Source organism: Camelus bactrianus, chromosome 35 (assembly GCF_048773025.1).
Source record: "Camelus bactrianus isolate YW-2024 breed Bactrian camel chromosome 35, ASM4877302v1, whole genome shotgun sequence".
Lineage (NCBI taxonomy): Eukaryota > Metazoa > Chordata > Mammalia > Artiodactyla > Camelidae > Camelus > Camelus bactrianus.
Genome location: NC_133573.1, coordinates 9,223,520 through 9,242,395, shown reverse-complemented (window position 1 = coordinate 9,242,395; position 18,876 = coordinate 9,223,520). Strand labels below are relative to the sequence as shown.

At 43.5% G+C, this 18,876-nt stretch overlaps 1 protein-coding gene and 1 long non-coding RNA gene across 16 annotated transcripts in view; one reads left to right on the top strand and one right to left on the bottom strand.

The window, feature by feature from the left end:
* Positions 1 to 4,720, bottom strand: part of BEND7 (BEN domain containing 7) — an 81,273-nt gene extending 76,553 nt beyond the window's left edge. For 10 of the 15 annotated variants that reach the window (XR_012504266.1, XR_012504267.1, XM_074358312.1 and 7 more), the window contains exons 1-2: positions 2,712 to 3,222; positions 317 to 400 (exon numbers count right to left, since the gene is read on the bottom strand). Coding sequence is in view for 11 of the 15 variants with exons in the window: in XM_074358312.1 (XP_074214413.1) it covers positions 317 to 400; positions 2,712 to 2,772 (145 nt within the window). In the remaining 4 variants the exon portion in view is untranslated. Of the gene's footprint in view, positions 1 to 316; positions 401 to 2,711; positions 3,223 to 3,778 lie in introns of those variants that run through there. The other 5 variants (XM_074358309.1, XM_074358321.1, XM_074358315.1 and 2 more) reach the window with 5 other exon arrangements.
* LOC123618162 (uncharacterized) lies at positions 3,319 to 15,896 on the top strand. Its single transcript, XR_012504268.1, has 4 exons — positions 3,319 to 3,740; positions 7,534 to 7,679; positions 12,767 to 12,986; positions 15,638 to 15,896. It is a non-coding gene; the product is annotated as an uncharacterized LOC123618162 (long non-coding RNA).
* The last annotated feature ends 2,980 nt before the right edge of the window (positions 15,897 to 18,876 follow it).

Here is an 18,876-nt window from a genome sequence, read left to right as displayed (position 1 = left end):
AGCGAATATGCAATGGAGATGGGGGTGAGCGTGGAGCCACAAAACTGCACGGTCAGCATCTGGCTCCGGGAGCGAGTGATAATTAGCGCTGTGTGTAGACACTAATAAACATTTATGTCTGAAATTACAACTTTTAGCTTTGTTAATAAGGGATATGTTGGCAATCCGTAAAATAAAAGGTCTTGAAAAGAATGTTATACATTAATCCAAGGCAGACATTTCCCGTTCTGGCATAACCTTTTTTTTTTTTTCCCTTCCGCCTAATTGCAAATGGCCACGCTGTTTTGCTCAGAAATTAATTGACATAAGAACCTACCTAAAAAAATGGGTTGCGTCTCTTTGGCCTCCCCATTAACATCGCGGCTGAATTCTGAGACCTTATATACTTCGTGGTGATAATCTGGGGTGAGAAAACAACCAGAAATTAGAATTCTAATGGCCTGCAAGCTACGCATAAGCAAGAAGGACTGGAATCTCATTACAGATTATGTACACCCTGGACTGTAATTCGTAAATGTAATTTTCAAGAACACAGCTAATCACTGGCAGAATCTGCAGATCCCCAAAACTTTGCTTACTCTGGAGAAGTACACAAACCTGAAATCATGACTTTGACTTAAGAAAACACCCTGCTCGCTCACGCAGATTTCACAGGAAATTTGGCCCACAGATGCCAATTACATACTAGGTTTCTTTTCTTCCAAATGACAAGTATGTTTATAAGGTGAAGAAAAAACCTTGCCCAATCATAGGCCAGGGGAAGAGACCCAATTCATCTCCACAACCCATATTCATGAGTAGAGGAACGGTATGCTTCCGAGTTAGCTACCTGGTACTCTCAGTTTACCCAGAAAAAAAAATCCCAGCCTTCAAGCAGCTTACAGGCAAGCACACATGAAAAATACCGATTTGTTATTTCAAATATAGTATAACCTGGATAAGAAAGCAAGATTCTCATCTTTCACCCAAGTGAGTCTTGCATTCAGTTAGTGCACTTTAATATGCAATCGTTTATGTTCTAAGAACGCACCTGCAGAGAGAAGAATCAGACCTATAGTTTTGTTTTTTTTTTTAAAGGAGAAAGACAAACTTGCTATGTCAGTCAAACTTTAAAACACAGTGTTTTACAAGCTTCTCTACTGCGCTTTGGCAATTCTCTGTTTCTAAAAAAGTAGGATCACTTAGGCAAGAAACTAAAGGTTCTTTCTTAACAGCCATTCCCTTTTTGGGGCCTTCAACCTCACAGGGCAAGGTCTACAAAACACTCTCACTTTTACGATAAAGTAGTGAGTTCCCTGAGGTCAGACATAAGAAAGCAGCCTACATTCCAGAATGAATCAGATAGATCAAGAGGCCAGTCATATATGAAAAGATTTCTGAAGTACAAATGACTGAGAAATCAACACTATTGGGGTGGGGGGGGAGAAGTACACAGGAAGAGGGGAAAGCCAAACATTTTAAATACGTAAAACTATTTCAGGCCTTTTTCATTTAAGAGTATCCAAACTAAATTGGAGGAAACAGGTTATGAGTAGAACTTCAAAATGTTCATAACCAAACCATTTTCAGACTAACCGAAAGCAGGCTTGATTGAATCTACATCATCGTTAGCTAAGCTTAGCTGAAAAAGCTCTGTTACTCAAAACTGCCCTTCAGTTTTCATCAGCTTACATGCGACTTCTCCAGGTTGTTAAAACAATCGCCTCGCTCTCTCCTCTGATGCCAATGCTAGATAAAACAACAGAGTGGACAGGTTCTGTGGTTCGGTTTTGACTGCATGCTGATTCAGAGAAGATATTTAAACAGGATCGTTCTCAACTCAGTGTAAGGACTTGTGACATCAGGATGAGAAAAAGTTACCAGCTTCTAATTTAAGGTGACTATTAATGCACAATGCGTTTTGATGGACATATTTTTTTACGTCTGCCCTTAAGTTCTTATCGTTTTTCAAAAGTCAGCTCAGGAAAAATACAGACTCTAACAAGGCACTGAACACAGACAGGACTATTCAACTTTCCCCTCCCCTGGTACAACAAACCCAAACCCAGAGACTGCGGTGTGCACCTGTTAAATAGTCAGGGACTGGCTGGATTTTTTTTTTTTAACGATACTTATCTGGCTGATAAGTGATCTATTCTAAAATACCTTTCCAGTTCAAATAACGTATCCAGAAAAGACGCTGAATGTCAACAATTCTTATCTGGGCTTGCACACCTAATGAGCTTCTTTCTCGATCTTACAAGAGCCACCACCACCTTTTCCCCCTTCTCTTTAGGGGAAGAAAAAAAAAAAAGAACCCCAACCACCACAACCATTGGTCCGGCGTGGTGTCCGCACGGCCTAATGGAAAGGTCCCCCCCCCCCCCCGCCGCCGCCGCCGCCGCCGCCGCAGCCGAGCCACAGGAGTGGAATACCCAAGAAGGCTCTCCGCTCCCCAAGTGTCATTGTTTGTTAATTTCCTGATGTGCCCTCCGACTTGTTTACGCGGAACAACATCCTGCCTCCCCCCCGCACAACTTTCCCCGCCGCCCTGCGTGCGCGGCCGCAGCCCCCTCGGGAGGGGGCCCGGGGGGACCCCGGGAGTTGGCCGCGCGGCCGGGGCGAGGGGCGAGGGGCCGGGGTCTGTTTACGCGACGCCAAGTCCTCCCTCCGCCGTCCGCACGCCCCCCGCCCGGCCCGGCCCGGCCCGGCCCGGCCCGGCCGCCGCTTACCTCGGCTCACCAGTTTGAAGCTCTGGGATTTCCTGCTCCTCTTCCTCTCCGAGAACTCCATGGTGCCGCGAGCAGGCAGCGCAGGGGCTGCGGCCGGCGTGGAGGGTCGGAGGGAGGGACGGAGGGAGCGGCGGCCGAGGCGGCGGCGGCGGCGGCGCTGGCTCTTGTCACCCGGCAGCGGGAGCGCGGGGACCAAGGTCCGTCTCTTGGATCCGCAGGGGGGAGGCACAGGCAAGGGAAAAACCACTGGAGCCCGCCCGGGGGCTGCGGCCGGCGGGGCTGGGCGGGAGGCGCCTCCCCGGGAGAAGTTGCCCCCTCCTGGCCAACGCTCAGCGCGCCCCGCGACCCTGGCTCATCCCCGGCTGCAGGGCGAGAGGCCGCCGGAGCCGAACTTTCCGTTGGGGAACGAGCTGGGGGCAGGGAGGACAGGGAGGGCGGGCCGGGGCTGCCGGCGCCCTGGGCACTCGCCGCGGGCCGGCCTGGGCGCAGCTCCGGACGCGGCGGCGGCGGCGGCGAGCGCGGTCCCGGGGACGCGGCGGGCGGGTCGAGGGCGGCGGCGGCGGCGGCGGCGGCGGCAGCGGCGGCGGGGTGCGAGCCGGGTCGGGGCGCTGACCGCCCCCGCGGGAGGAGGGGCGCGGGGAGGAGGCGGCGCCGCCGGGACCCCGGGGCCACCTGCTGGCAGAGCGCGGCGGCCGCCATCCCCGGGGGCCCGGGCCGCCGCCACCCACCGGCCTGGCCGCGCGGCGCCCCGAGAAGGAGCCGGAGGCCGCGGAGCCCTCGGGGGCTCCCGCCCCCGGGAACGGCGGGCCCTGCCCGGCGCGGGGGTCCTGACGCCGGCGCCGCGGGGGTCGGCGAGTCGGGGCGCTGCTGTCCCGGGTGCCCGCCTCTCGGCCCGGGCTCGCCTGCGCCTCCCCGCCGCTCCCCGAGGCCGATCTCGTTCTCAGCAGTCCTGGGTGTCGGGGACCCTCCTGAACAGCCCAGCTCGCCTTGAGATGCAAGGTGTCGGAGGGCCAGACTCACTCGTTTCAGGCAAGTTTTAGGGGGAAAAAAACAACCCCAAAACTTACCCATCTGCGTGCGCTCTAGAAGGAAGAGAGATTTTAGAATTTACTGGTAAGCCGAGTATGGGAAAGGGGGAGCTTCAGTTCCTTGCCCCCGTGCGAGGAGGACTGTAGGAAGGAAGATCAGGAGTTATGTTCGAGGAGAGAACTTGCAATGTGGGGCTTGGAGAGGCTGATAGGGGTGAGCGCTGCGACGTCAGTGGGTGCCTGATCGCCCTGCTGACTCTTGGGGGAGAAATGGCCAAGGCAGGTGCAGCGGGCTCTGCCATTTGATGGAATAATGCCAAAATAATTGGCAGAAACAGAAAGTGTGTGTTAGGTGTGTATAATACTCTTTTCTAGGGAGCTAAGAGCACACCATTGCGCTCTCAGAACAACTTATTGTGGGAATGGAGGAGAATTGTATACGACCTGGGAACGGCAGTGCAGAAACGGGATCCCAGAAGCTTAAAAGTACTGCCTCCCAAACTGATCATCTCTAGACCAAAATACAAAGAGTAAATGCTGGACAACCCTTCCAGCACTGTGACACATTCAGGTGGCCTCAAAAGAGTAGAGAGGAGTAAGGGGGAGGGGTATGTTGATAAATAGGGTAGCAGTTCACACTGTGAGTCTCACTCTAAGGAGGAAACAGCCACTTAAGGTCCACTCATATTTAGCAGGGACAACTAGGAGGAAGGGGCAAGTGGGAGGGAACCTGCATAAACATACACACACCAGGATATCAAACCAAGGAACAAGGTGACCCGCCCAATAGTGGAAGCAGAGCCCAGTCCACCTTCTGAGGTCTCATGTTAAGTGGTATATATGTCGCAAGTGAGGAGGCTGGTTACGCCTGGCTTGGAGGTAAGGAGGAGGGCTGTTCATTCACTTCACCAAAATAAACCCTTAAACAAGAGGTTCTTAAACTTTTTGGTTGCTATCTCCTTGAAGGTTATGTTCAGATCTCAGGGTCTTTTCCCAGAAAATAAATGTAGGACAAACAAAATTTTGTATAGATTTTTTTTGGCATTCAAAGAGGTGGCAGAAGGGATTAAAGTGATAACAAGAGTTAACTACCCTATTTGGTTCTCTACCCTTTTCCCCCTCTTTCTTTAAAACCAAGCACCCAAACATGTTTTGAAGGTTTCTGAAGAAACAAAGCATATGATTCTGTTCCCTGGGCCGGGACCTTCTCTTTCTTTTTTGCAGTGCCTTTAAAAATGTTATTCCAGAAGCCACAGGGCTGAGCACTATACTGACTCAGCAACATTTAGGATCGTTCATGCCTTGGAGCATAAAATGAGATTTTATTATGCTTAAGTGATAATGAAATTATTGAAGGTACCATACCAAGAAGCAGATCCCTAGAGGGAGATTAGCAACTTAGCATTTTCAGTTTAAGTAGGAATATGACTTTCATTTGCTGAAGAAAATATTTTTGATAGTTAAGAAGAAAATATTTCATTGTATATATAATATTTTAAAATAATGATCATTTTCCATGACACTTCCTGGCTCAATAAAAATGGTCTGTGAGCAAGCTGGTCTACTGAGCCATGGGTCAGTCTCGTCTTACTTAACGTGTAGGGAAAATCAACAGATATTTGTTTATTCTCCACATTGTGCCAATCACCATGCCTTTATTTAACAAAAATGTATATAGTCATCATTAGCATTAAATAAAGATTAATTATGATAATGAATTAGAAAGAAGTTGCTTTAAGTGGTAGTGTTAGTTTCTTGAGCTGCCATAACAAAATACAATAGAGGGGGTGTCTTCAACGATAGAAATTTACTTTCTCATAGTTCTAAATGCTAGAAGCCCCAGATCAAGGTCTGGCAGAATCAGTTCCTGGTGAGGGCTCTCTTCCTGGTTTGTAGATGGCTGCCTTCTTGCAGTGACCTCATGTGGAGAGAGAGTTCTGATGTCTTCCTCTTCTTATAAGAACACTAATCTCATCATCAGTGTCCCATCCTCATGACCTCGTCTAAACCTAATTGCCTCCCAAAGGTCCCACCTCACAAATTCCATCGTATTCAGAGATTAGGGCTTCAACATACGAGTTTGGGGGAGGGCACAGTTCAGCCTGTAGTAGTATTGTTTTTGGTTAATTGAATATAGTTTTTTCTGTTGGAGTGTTCTGGGTAGTCCAGTAGGAGATGTGCTAAGGTCATTTCTCTGTCTCAACAGTTCAAGATTCCCCAAAGGTTTTAGAAGCACAGGTTTATGTGTTATTAAAGCTCGGGGAAAACTGATCAAATACTCCATGACTTCAGGTAGGCCAAATATCATATGACCATTCGAAAACTCAGCTGATCATACATAAAGATTAAATGTAGGTTTTGATCTTTAACAAAGACAGGTAATTTGCCCAGAGAACATTTAAGCAATCTTAACCCTAATTTTTAAAACTGTCTTTCTGGAAACTCTGTCCTGAGAAGAGTAGCATTTTAAAAATCTCCATTTTTATTTAGAGACTGATGTGCAATGGAAATATAATATAAGCCATAAATGGAATTGAAAGTTTTCTATTAACTGCATTTTTAAAAGGTAAAAATAAACAGGTTAAGTTTATTTTAATAATACATTTTATTTAACCCAATATAATAAAAATATTATCATTTTGACATATAATCACTATTTAAAAAATAAGATAGTTTACATTCTTTTTTTTTCTTTTTGTACATTTTGAAAACGATATGTACTTTACCCTTAGAGGACAAATCAATTTGGGTTAGCCAAATTCAAGTATTTAATAGCTACATGTGGCTAGTGCTCAGATTTAGAGGAACTATGTGATTTGAGCCATGTTACATACATAGATATTACTGCAACCTAGTTGTTTTATTAACAACCCTCAAAGAGAAGGAGAGGTGCAGGATGGTATTAGGGCTTGAGCCAGTTTATAAATCTTTGATTGGAGTCTCTGGAATTGAAAATCCTGTCAGTAAGTAGATTCTGGAATCCTTCAGGAAGGTTTAATAAGTACAGATATTAACTTTACAGTTTTGTGATGATCGCCCATCAGAAGGGTCGTGGAAAGAATAATAGAGGCAGCCCTACTTTATCCTCAGTTTATCAGTTTGTTGCTGGCACAACTCAGGTTTCACTTTCATTTACTCTATGGGTTTTAGCAACTGTAACTTAAAAGAAAGGAGGTTGTATTTATGAGATTACTTAGGTGAAAATGAGATCTCAGAGTGCCCCACCAAAAATATTACCTTATATTTATACCGGGCTTCTCTAAGAGGAACTCAAGGATAGTTACACATTATCTAATTCTCTTAATTGCTATGTGAGGTTGGTGGATATTAATATTCCAATTTTGGAAATGAGGAAAATCGGTTTTCATAAGACCATTTTGTAGTGAAATTCGAATGCCATGCTGGTTTCCTGACTTCTAAATGTGATGCATTAACCCAAATGTGATACAATAATCTTCCTAACTTTGTGTCATTTCTTTAAGACAAACATTTAGTATTCTTTTTTAAATTAAGGTCTAACTTACATACAGTAAAGAACCTGCATCTCAGGTATACGCATCAATCAATTTCTTTTACTTATTTTTTATATTGTGATGATTCCTTTAAAAAAATTTCTTTAATTGAAGTATAGTTGATTTACAATGTTTCAGATATACAGCAAAGTGATTAGTTATATACATATATATGGATTCTTTTTCAGATTCTCTTTCCATTTTAGGTTATCACAAGATACCAAATATAGTTCTGATTTCTTTTACTTTTATGTCTACATCCATACAACCCCCCGCCCCCAGGTTAAGATAGAGAACATTCCAGCACACCGGCAGACTCGCCCATGGTCTCTCCCAGCAGATAACCCCCAAGGACACCACAGTTGTAACCTCTGTCACCATAGCCTGGTTTCGCACGTTCTTCATCTTCATCTTATTGGAACCGTACGGTGTGTATCATTTTGTGTCAGGCTTCTTTTGCTCAACATTATGTCTAGAAGTTTCATTCATGTTGGCTATGGTAGGAGTTCATCCTTTTTCATTGCTCTGTATTATTTCATTATATAAATATGGCACAACTTTTTATCCATTCTACTGTTGTTGGATATTCCTGTACGTTTTAGTTTGTGTCTTTTGGTAAACATACACACATTTTATCTTGTGTTGACGAGTGAAGTTTCTGAGTTACAGTACATACATACGTTTAGCTTTAGTAGATACTGCCAAATGGTTTTCCTAAGTAGTTGTACCAATTTACACTCTCACCATATCTTCACCAACACTTGGTATTATCGGGGTATGGTGGGGTACCATTGTCCAATGACATTATGCGCATTTTCACATGCATATCAGTCATTTGGACGTCCTTTTTTGTGATAGGCCTACTTAAGTGTTTTGCACATTAAAAAAATTTTGAGTTGTTGGCCCTTTTCATTAATTCGAAGGCATTCTTTCTATATTCTGGATAGAAATCCTTTGCAGAATATTCTTATTGCAAATGCCTTCTAATCTGTAGCTCACGTTTTCATTCTCAATGTTCTCAAAGTTCTGAATTTTACTGAAAGTGGGTTTACACTTGACCCTTAAACAACTCAGGCATTAGGTGTGCTGACCCTTGGCACAATTAAAAAGCCAAATATAACTTCCATATACATGATTCCTCCACATCTGAGGTTCCATATCCAAGGATTCATCCAGCCGTGGGTCATTCACTACTGTTGTGTTTACTGTTGAAAAAAATTCCAAGTGTAAGTGGATCCACCCAGTTCAAATCAGTGTTGTCTGAGGGTCAGCCGCATAGATTTTTTTTATGTCACGTTAAGAAATTGGTTTTTGTCTGCATACTCTTAAACTTGCATTTGTTCATGTATTCATTTCCTGAGGCCGCTGTCACAAACTGCTACAAACTCGGTGGCTTAAAATCCCAGAAGTTTATTCTCTCACAGTTCTGGAGGCTGGAAGTCAGTCTCACTGGGCTAAAATTCCAGTGGCGGCAGGGCTGTGATCCCTCCAGAGGCTCTGGGGAGCATGCATTCTTTGCATCTTCTCATGTTTTGCCTCTTCCAGATTCTGCAGACTGCAGGCGTCCCTTTGCTTGTGGCCACATCACTCCGGTCTCTGCCCCTGTTTTCACGACAGCCTCTCCTCTGTATGTGACATCTCACTCTGCCCGTCTCTTATAAGGACTCTTATGATGGCATTTAGAGCCACCCTGATTATCCAGGATAGTCTTTGCCTCTTACGATCCTTAACCATATCAGCAAAGACTCTTTTTCTGTATAAGGTCATATTCACAGGCTCCACAGATGAGGATGTGGATCTTTGGGGGATCCATTTTTCAGTGTCCCTATCAGATTGACTCCAGAATAACTAAGCTTCAAGGCAAGACAGTGATATTATAGATAAAGTTCTGGCTGGGAGTTGGGAGACTTGGGTACAACTACCCATGTGAATGTTTGATGTCTGTGGGCCTCCATTTCTATATCTGTAGAGATAACAAATATACCTTCTCACCCGTACAAAGTCACTTGGGTAAAATCCTGCGTGTGGAAATGATTTGATATGTTAAAATTTACGGTCAAGTGGTTTTAGTCCATGAGGAGATGCAACTGAGTACCTTACTCGTGTGTAACAATTGTCATTTTTGCCATCAAATGGAATTCCCAGATAAGGGAATACTTCCTGTGGTGTTAGGGGTGTCCAGACCGTAGGGGAAGTTAACCTGGATTTTATCCCAAACATGTGAGACAATCTCCCATCAGAGTTTGGAGTGTGTCCTGTGTTATCAGATCTCCTGGATTTGAAGCCCAGCTTGATTGCTTCCTAGTGGCACGATCTTGGGCAGTTTGGGGTCTCGTATATAATATAGTTCCCTCCCAGCACTGTATCTAGGGACAGTTGAATGTAAAGAATTGTTAACTAGTAGGAGCTTAACTACTAACCAGGGTAAAAAGCATCCAAGGGGTACAGAGGTGGAGGCCACCAATAGAGGGACTAAGGACCAGGGAAGGGTCCCACCCCCACCCCACCCCAAGGCTGGGGAGTCAGTCCCCTTCAGTCAGGAGCATGGCTGCTTCATGAACACGTAGCCTGCTGGTGGGGAAAGACATTCCAGAAGGTGGGGCCAGCGCTGGTCTGCAGAAACAGCTACGAGGGAGGACACTGTAGTGCAATGCAGCTGGACTCCTCCAGGCTGGCCACTGGGCTCCCACACTGGAGGACAGCCAGCCTCGGAGGAGGGTCTTCCGGGGCTGCAGCCTCGCAGCATCCCTCTGGTGCCCTCTGTTGACGTGGCCGCGCATTATCCGCCAGCTCCAGCTCCAAGAAGGGTGGGTTTGGAGCTGAGAGATAAGACATTGCTAACTGGCAGTTACTTAACTCCTATGCCCCATGTTCTTCTTCTGGAAACTGGATCTAAGAGCTGTACCCCCTACACAGAATGATTGCCGAAAGCAAATGAATTACAGCACGCAAGTGCTCAGACCGGAGGCTAACTCAGTGGAGGTCAGCCCTTCCAACTGGCGCTTGTATATTGCCTCGTCCCAGGCCCATGCCGGGAGCTGATACCAGGAGGAAAATAGGCTGTGGCCTCTCCTTCATGAACCTCATCTTTGGGACCTTAATTAAATGGTCAGATTTTAGATGCTTCCCGGTTATATTTCCAGGGCTAACACTACTACCTCGAAGCCCATCTTTAGGAATTTGAAGAACTTTTTCTCATTCTGTATTGATTGGGGTGGGGGGGCGGGGAGTGGCTCTTTTTAGCAGAGAAGTATGCCTGGGATCTTTCTATTTGAGTCCTTAACTAGAGAAATCAGTGCCAAATAAATGCACTTCTTCAATATTTATTAACAGCCTCCTATGTGTCAGGCAGTATCTAGGCTCTGGGGTTATGGAAGTGAACAAGACAAAACAAAGTAAAATTTCTGCCCTCACAGACCTTAAATTCTAGGTGGGGCTGGGGGAGAGAGGCCATAAACAAAATAAATGAAAATATGGTGTAAGTGATAAGCACTGTAAAGAATAAGGAAACTGGGAACAAGAATAAACTTGATCCTTTTTCTCAAGTCTCCTTAAAAAGAAGTGTGTGTGTGTGTGTGTGTAGTGGTTGTAATTCCCTTAACTGCCAGGTTGGCAGTGGTGATGTCTGGTGAGTTGCTGAACCCAGTCTTTTTCAGCTGTATGTCTGAATGTCAACATCTCCTTAAATCTGAGTAGGTCTTCTGTGTTAAGTTCTCTTTTTAAAAAATCTTCCTCTTTTAAATATTCATGGGAATGGCTGATCTCCCTCCTATGAAATAAAAGTAGAAGTTTTAGACTAATCTCTTCTATTTAATTCACCCATTCCAAAGACCTTAGAAACAGGTCTGAAAATCACAGGAACCACAAATTTTAAGTGTTGGTTTGATGTGTCTGAAATTAATGCTTTAATTTATTCACCACAGAATGTCTTCACACATCGCTGTTTTCTGTAATTTATACCATATACTGTCTACTCAAGTTAATGTGTGAAGCATGGTTAAATTATGCCTAAAGGGGAATTTGAAAACTATCTACAGTATGGTGATAGGAAAAGGGTGTAAGTAGGAGTGATGGGGCAAAATTTAAATAAGACAAATTGAAATAGAAATTTCAGAATAACTGTCAGGTATCAAAGATGTCCCTGACTGGAATAAGTTCTTTAGAAAAAGATTTAAGAACATTTAGAGGAAGTCTATGGAAATGGAGTAAACAAAGCTCTAAAAAATTTCTATAGGGAACGTGTAATTGTATATGTGGCCCAAAATGTAGGCTAGATAATCTAATGGGCTTTTGTGTGTTTCATATGTTCAGTTTTCAATTTCTGGTTAATGATGTCAAAGACGGTTTGGGATAAAGATCAAATGAACAAATTCTGTAGGAAAGAGACAGATTTTGTCAACATGATTTCATTTGTTCTTTTCCCCAGTGTGCGTAACATGCTGACAGGACTTCCATTCATTTTCTGTCGGCTAATTGAATGCTGGTCAGGGTTTAGTAAAGCCACAGTGATACCTCCAGGGTCTGCAATCTGTTCTCCACTCCCCTGACCTCGTGCTTCCTCCATCTCATCCTGAAGGAGTCTGAGGGAGGACCATAAAGGCAGGATGGTCTCTATGTGATTCAATCTTGTTTGAGTTTGGAGATTAATAACATAATACTAATTAGTGTTTTTAAATGTTAGCAGTTTGGAGACTGTGCTCATGAATTCACTGAAGCGCCTGTGTGCAAAGCACTTGTTTCTAGGTTTTATGCCCCGTAGGAAATACAGATCTGAGAGGCTGCTCCTGCCTTCAGCGAGTGCACAGTTTGGTTAGCTGCTAAAATGAGAAAGAGTGACTGTCTTTATATAGGAGTCACTCCCTAAACGCGGAAATGGAATCCAGATGGCAGGTGACTGCAGATGGGGAGGGAGGATGTGCCGGAGGAGGTCTCGGGGTTGGTAAGTACGGTTTCATTTCCCGCTGTGATGCTTAATGGGCTTGTCTTTATTCTTGTATTAGTGGTCTCCAGAGAAACAGAGCCAAGAGAGGAGACACAGAGAAAGATATAGATGTACATATATGTGTACATATCCATAACTGTGAAAATTAGGGAAAGCGTCACCAAAACGGAGTTGGGAGGTAGGAGCGGCAGCTCTCACGCACGGACCACTTGAGGTCAGTGCAGATCCCAACAGGGAGAGACACACTGTGCGTCTCAGGCTGGAAGTGGCACTACTTTGCTGGAGGAGAAAGGTTTTCTCCCTGCCTGGCAACAGCTCAGCCAATCAGAGACTCTCACTACTCAGCCAATGAAAAGCCACTGTACAGTTAACTCCCAGTTTCCGCCAATGGACTCTGCTTAAAGTAGCTTCTCTTAACTCTCCCTTCTCCTCTGTAAAAAAATGTTCCTCTCCTTTGTTTTACCAGACTTGCAGGTGGCTCCCCACTGTTGTATGCCCCAAACTGCAGTTCTTTGCTGCTGCAGAATAAACCCATTTGGCTGGTAAAATAATCCGCTGGTTTCGTTGTTTTAGGTTAAAAATATACACATAGATAAAGAGATTTATTTGAGGAATTGGCTCAAGTAATTACAAAGGCTGAGAAAGTCCCAGGATCTGCATCTGCAAGCTTGAGACTGGGAAGCTGGTCGTGTGATTCCAGTGTGAGTCCAAAGACCTGAGAGGCAGCAGAACTGATGGTGTAAATCCCAGTCCAAGGTCAGGAGAAGGCTGATGTCCCAGCTCAAGCAAACAGGTAGGAAGCAAAAGGGGCAAATTCCTCCTTCTTCCTTTTTGTTTTGTTCAGGCCCTTAATGGATTGGGCGATGCCCACCCTACCCGGGGAAGGCCATCTACTGAGACTGCTGATACAACTGCTAACCTCATCCGGGAACGCCCTCACCGACACACCCAGAAATAATGTTCAATCTGAGCACCTGATGGCCCAGTCAAACTGACACACAAAATTACCCATCACAACTCTTACGTCCTATTTTAGCAGAATAGCATCCCTTTCTAACAGAGAGCTGATCGTGCAAGACCGTTTTTTGAGCTGCTTCAGAGGAGCCAGAGACAGCACGATCTTAACCTGTCACTGCCTGTGCCCTTACCTGAAGCGTCCTCATGTTCCACTCCTCGCACGTGCTCCAAATACCTCTTCCTGTTCCCTGTTCTGCCTAATCTTCTTGACTCTGGCTTACCCAGGAGTCCCCATACTATTCAGACAACAGGGGATAGCTGTAGGTGCAGGAAGCTTCATAGCACTGGTAACCTTCCATAGCTCCCGCTTCCCCCGTCTAGCGCATGCCCTGTTCTATCTTCCCGCGGGAAGCGGGGGGAGGGGCAAAGGGTCTCATTTCATCCGTGAAGTTCTTTGTAGTTAAACCTTTGCTCAAGCATGCTAGGATGACATCTGTATCTAATGGGAGTAATTTAATTTTTAAAAACAGCAAAGCAAAACAAATACATTGGATATCTGCTATGAGACTTGGGTGATTTGGTGATTCTTCTGGTTTCATAATTTGTTAGTCACTAATAATCTGTATAGATACATCTATACAAATCTAATAATTTTTTACTAATTTAACTGAAATAGTTTATAATTACATAAAAATATATCACATATCTGCTTTTAAAATAATGATTCAGCCTGATGAAGTGACACTGAAAGTTTCATTCTCTGAAGAATTAGGGTGAGATTCCTTTTTTTTTCTTCTTTTTTTTAATGAATGATCAGGATTGAAGATAAGAAAGGAGGAATTCGCTAGATGTATTTAGCACTTCAAATTTTCACTTTTCTATTCAACCTGAAATTAGTGTTTTTCAAGAAAAAAAATATTTTTTTTTTTTTTGAGCATTTTGGCTGATGTCTGCCCTCTTTAAGTTTTCCAGGTCAGTGTAGTTACATCTTTGATCTATATCGTCTCTTAATTTGGCAATATGAACTTTCTTCAGATTTTTAAATATCCCTAGAAGCACTTTGCTTTGAAATCCCCAACTCCCTTTCCAGGAACCAAGAAGAGACTTTGAGCTCATCCATATAAGTTGTGCTGACATGAAAATTTTCATGTGGTTACAACACCATATACTCTTTAAGGACAAGCTGACTTAGTCTGTCTGCAGGACACCAATAAAGCATTTCCAGCTACTTAAGCATCTTAATGCTGCAGACTGCCTCCGCCTATCTTGATGTTTTCAGAGCCTGCTTTTTTGATATTTTGATATTTTAGGTACATTTGCTTGTGGGCAACTCAAGAGGCAGTATATACCTAAGAATTCTCATTTTTAAGCGTAAGATTTTCACTTCTGGTTGATTGTCATCAGTTAGGGTTACCAGATCTAGGAGGGGGTACAAATAATCAAACAGGAACACCCAGTTACATTTGAATTTTGCATGAGGATGAACACATTTTTAAATAAATTACAAGTATATCCCGTCAATATTGAAGGACATACCTATACTGAGAAATTATTCATTCTTTACGTGAAATTCAAATTTGACTGGGTGTTCTAAATTTTATTTGGCAACCCTATTATAAACAGGAATTTCTGTTCGTACAGGTTCTCCACCCTTCAAACCCCAGAACTTCCCCCAGGGTTCAGAGTCTGGGGGGGAGGGGAGCAGGGCTATAGGATTGGCATTTTCTGGAGCTTTAAATACCCTTGTAGGCTTAGAAAAGGGTCCTAAGGCATGAGATAGCTCCTCATGGGACTAGTTACCCATCCATTTAAATCAATACCAATTTAACTAGCCCCTAGCAGGGCGACAGCAATCTATATCAGTGAATATGTGGTTCCTGCACTGTTCACCTGGACTCTGTAGCCAGGCCACGTTGTACCTTATGATGTCCTAACAGTATCTCTGGTTAAGGTTACCCATCCTATCACTCCTGTGCAGTGAAATGTAATTCTGCCTGTAAGATGTTGGTATGACAGGAAAACAAATTAATATTTGAGGATTCACACCCTCTCCCCTTTCTCCTTGGCAAGGAGAATTCTGTCTTGGCCTATGCTGTGTCCCAGTCCCAGGATTGTGCTGCACCAGGTTAACGGGAGAGGGAGGAAATTAAAGGCAGCCAAGGCCACTTCCAGTGATCTCAGAAAGTGGCAAAATGAGAAAAGGAACAGATTCAGGAGATGAGATTGGTAGGACAGAAAAAGAAGAAGGCGGTACTTGTGTGGAAGGGGGCATATGAGAGAGATAGGGAAGGGGGATAAGAGGATGTAGGAAGAAGGGGGTCTGGAGGCCATGCTCCCGCTGGGCCCAGTGAGCTATCAGAGAGGAGAAAGAAAGAGAAGATTTCCAAGAAGTTTTGCTCTGGGTTGTAAGATTTGCCCCCCTTTTCGCATTTTTTTGAGACCATGTGGTTAATATTTATATTTATCTAATCCCTTTTGCTATCACAGTGATGTTTCCTCTGAATGAGAATTATCCTCAAATACACCTGTGTACACCCTGGCTTCTGCTGTTCATACAAGGTGAGGAAGGAGGAAGAGCCAAGCAGGAAGGATCCCTTACATTCTGAGCAAACGTTGGGCAGCAAAACTGTAAAACTAGTGTCTCATTTATTCCATCTTTATAACATTTCCTGGGAAGAGCTAAAACAGTTATTCTCAGCAGGAACGTTACAAAATAAATTGACATTATCTATTCATGTCTTCATGACCTTGTGGATTTCTTCTTTACTTCCTTTCCTCCCTTTTCCGTCAAATATATGTGTGACATCATGTGTGTCCATGAGATAAACATATTTTTATCAGGCAAAGTAGAACTTATACTCCAAATTAATAGGATTTTTTCCCCCAAAGTGGTCAACGTGGATGTTGAAATCTTTGCATTCAGGCATCATTGTATTGCATTGCATTTGAACATGCATTGTTCAAAAACACTGGGCGCTCTGTTTTGGAATTACCTTCAGAGTTTATGTCAAATTATTTCAATTATTCTCAGTAATGGAAAATCTTCAACCTTATTGATGCATCTGACTTTTGGAAACAGCCAAGGACAACTTGGAACATACTTTGATGGATAAAATATGTAATCGTAATAGGTCACATTTTTGGATTAAAAACAAGGTAGCAAAATTAATGAAACTTTTTGTATAGCTCCCCATCTGAAATTAATTATAAAGAAGTCATTCTAAATTACTTTTGAGCAATGGATTGAGTGAAATGAAAGTATAGTCTCCCATAAAACTATTTTTTAAATAACCATTTGTTTGGAACTGTATTTATTCATTTTTTTGTTTACCCATTTATTCAAAATTAATTCAATAGACATGCCTTGAGAACCTACCCAGTCTTAGACACTGGTTCTGAGAATAACAAGATAAAAAGACTTAGTTCTCATTCTCAAAAACTTTTAACTCCATTGAAAATTTGATATATACATTCACAATTAGAGTATATGTATCTGAAACCTTTGATGGGTTTTGGAATTCAGAATATTTCACATCTTTGCAAAGCAGTATGATGAGATTCCAGTTACTATGGCTGCAGAACAATTACCCCAAAACAGAGTGCCCTAGTACAACAAAAATACTTATTTTTCTCATGAATCTGCGTTTTGTTGGTGGTGGACCAGCTTGTCTTTGCTCCACTCAGCCAAGTGGGGGCGCCTGAACGCCAAGGGCAGGCATCACCTGAAGGCACCCCTCTCTCACGTACCTGGCAGTTGATGCTGGTTAGTGGTTGATGCTAGCTGAGACCTTAGCTGGGGTTGGGGGCCAGAACACCCACAAGTGGCCTCACCATGTGACAGGGCTTCCTCACAACATGGCGGCTGGGTTCCAAGGAGGGAATTTTGAGAAGAAAACAGGCAGAAGCCATATCACCTTGTAGGACTTTGCCTTGGAGGTCAAGCAGTTTCATTCATTGCTTTTACTCATCAAGGCCATCATAAAATGACTCCCATTTTCAAGGAGAGAGGAAATAGACTCAACTCTTATGAGCAGCGAAAGTTCTAGAACTTGTGGGATGAGACATGTAGCAGGAGCCATTTTTGGAATGAGCCACAGGTGCGTATACTCCCTGGGACAATACCACCAGTCGGGTCTGAGGCTTCGCTCTAGCGAAACTCATTAATATTTCTGCCACATAATTGGTGACTAGTTACACGAAGTGGAGTAAATTGAGATTATAAATACAAATAGTTCGATTCAGTTTTTGCCATCAAATGAGTTACCAAAAAATATTTTCATTTTTCATAGATTGTCTGGATTTCAGACTTCCCAGTAAGTGATTTTTGATCTGTAATATAATTTGTGCTGATGGAGGCTATAGGTCTTGGAAATGTACCTGGAAGAAAATGTTGTAGAAGGACCGGGTAAGAAATCTTCACAGAAGAGGTAGCTGGAAAGGGTTTCGTTAGAAAGGACATTCCAAGCCAAAGAAACAGTGTGTGTAAAGGCATGCAAGTCTGAGAACACATGTAGTGTTTGAAGAAAAGTAAAATTGTCAGAATAGCTGGAACATGTACATGAGACAGCGTCAGGGGCCAGATCCTGAAGAATCTTGGCTGCCACACTGTGGAACTTGGGTTTGATCTTGTAGAGACAATATGAGTCCAATTAAGGATTTTAAGCAGAAGAGGGATGTGATCATATTTGCCCTTCGGAATGATTATTTTGGTGATGACAGTAGATCAAGGGGAATGAGAATGGAGTTCACTTAGGAAGCTCTTCTTAGGAAGCAGTTGGGGTTAACGGTTACCTGAAATAAGAGCAAGGAACAACGATTGGAATTCTTTATTTAATCTGTTGCACTTAGCTGCCATTTCTTTTTGCACTACAGATCAGAGTAAAATCCTGAAAAGCACAATGTAGAGATGGATATGAGTTGTCAGACTGTCCCTTTCCTAATTTAATTTTTTATCCAAGTAGCATATATCTTCTTTACAGTGTAAAATAGCACACGGCATAGAATAAAAACCAAGGTGTCCTGTACCACATCTCATTACTCCCAGTCCTGCTCCCTAAAGCCTCCCAGTTTTACTCCTTTAAATGGTTTCTTCTGAGATTTACTTCCATGATCTAAGTAATGTGCTACATCTGTTACAAGTAAAGAAAAAATTGAAAATGACTTAAATAATAACACTTATTCTCACATAACAAGAAATTGGGATTGGACAAGCCTCAAATGCTGTTTGCTTCCATCTCAGCTGGCTCCTCTCATGATCGTAAGATCAGTTCTTTGGTTCCAAGAGTCACATGAAAAAAAAAATCCAGTGGAAGAAGAGAGAATGTTCTTATTGTGAGTCCTAGTTTTATTTAGTTTATCAGCAAATAAATGTTCAGAAGCTCGCCAGCTTCCTTCCCCTCCTGTGCCTTTGACTACTTTGGGTCACGTGCTCCGAGTTGGATACTCCGTCGTTGACTTGGCATCACCAACACCACTTCTAAGGTCTCCTTTGCTTTGGAGAAGCCAAGAGCTACATTTGTCAGAATCCCCTTTGTCATATATGGCTCCAGGCTGAAGTGTGCTGATGAGAGGCACCCCTGAACCAGAGTTATGGAGAGAACACTTCTGTCAGTTACAACCAGAACTGTGAGCAGACATGATGCTCAGAGAAACTTCAAGGTGACTTTCGAGAGCTTTAAGTTGAGGTCAGTGGTGATTTATCTGACCATTTCTTCCTCAGACCTTTT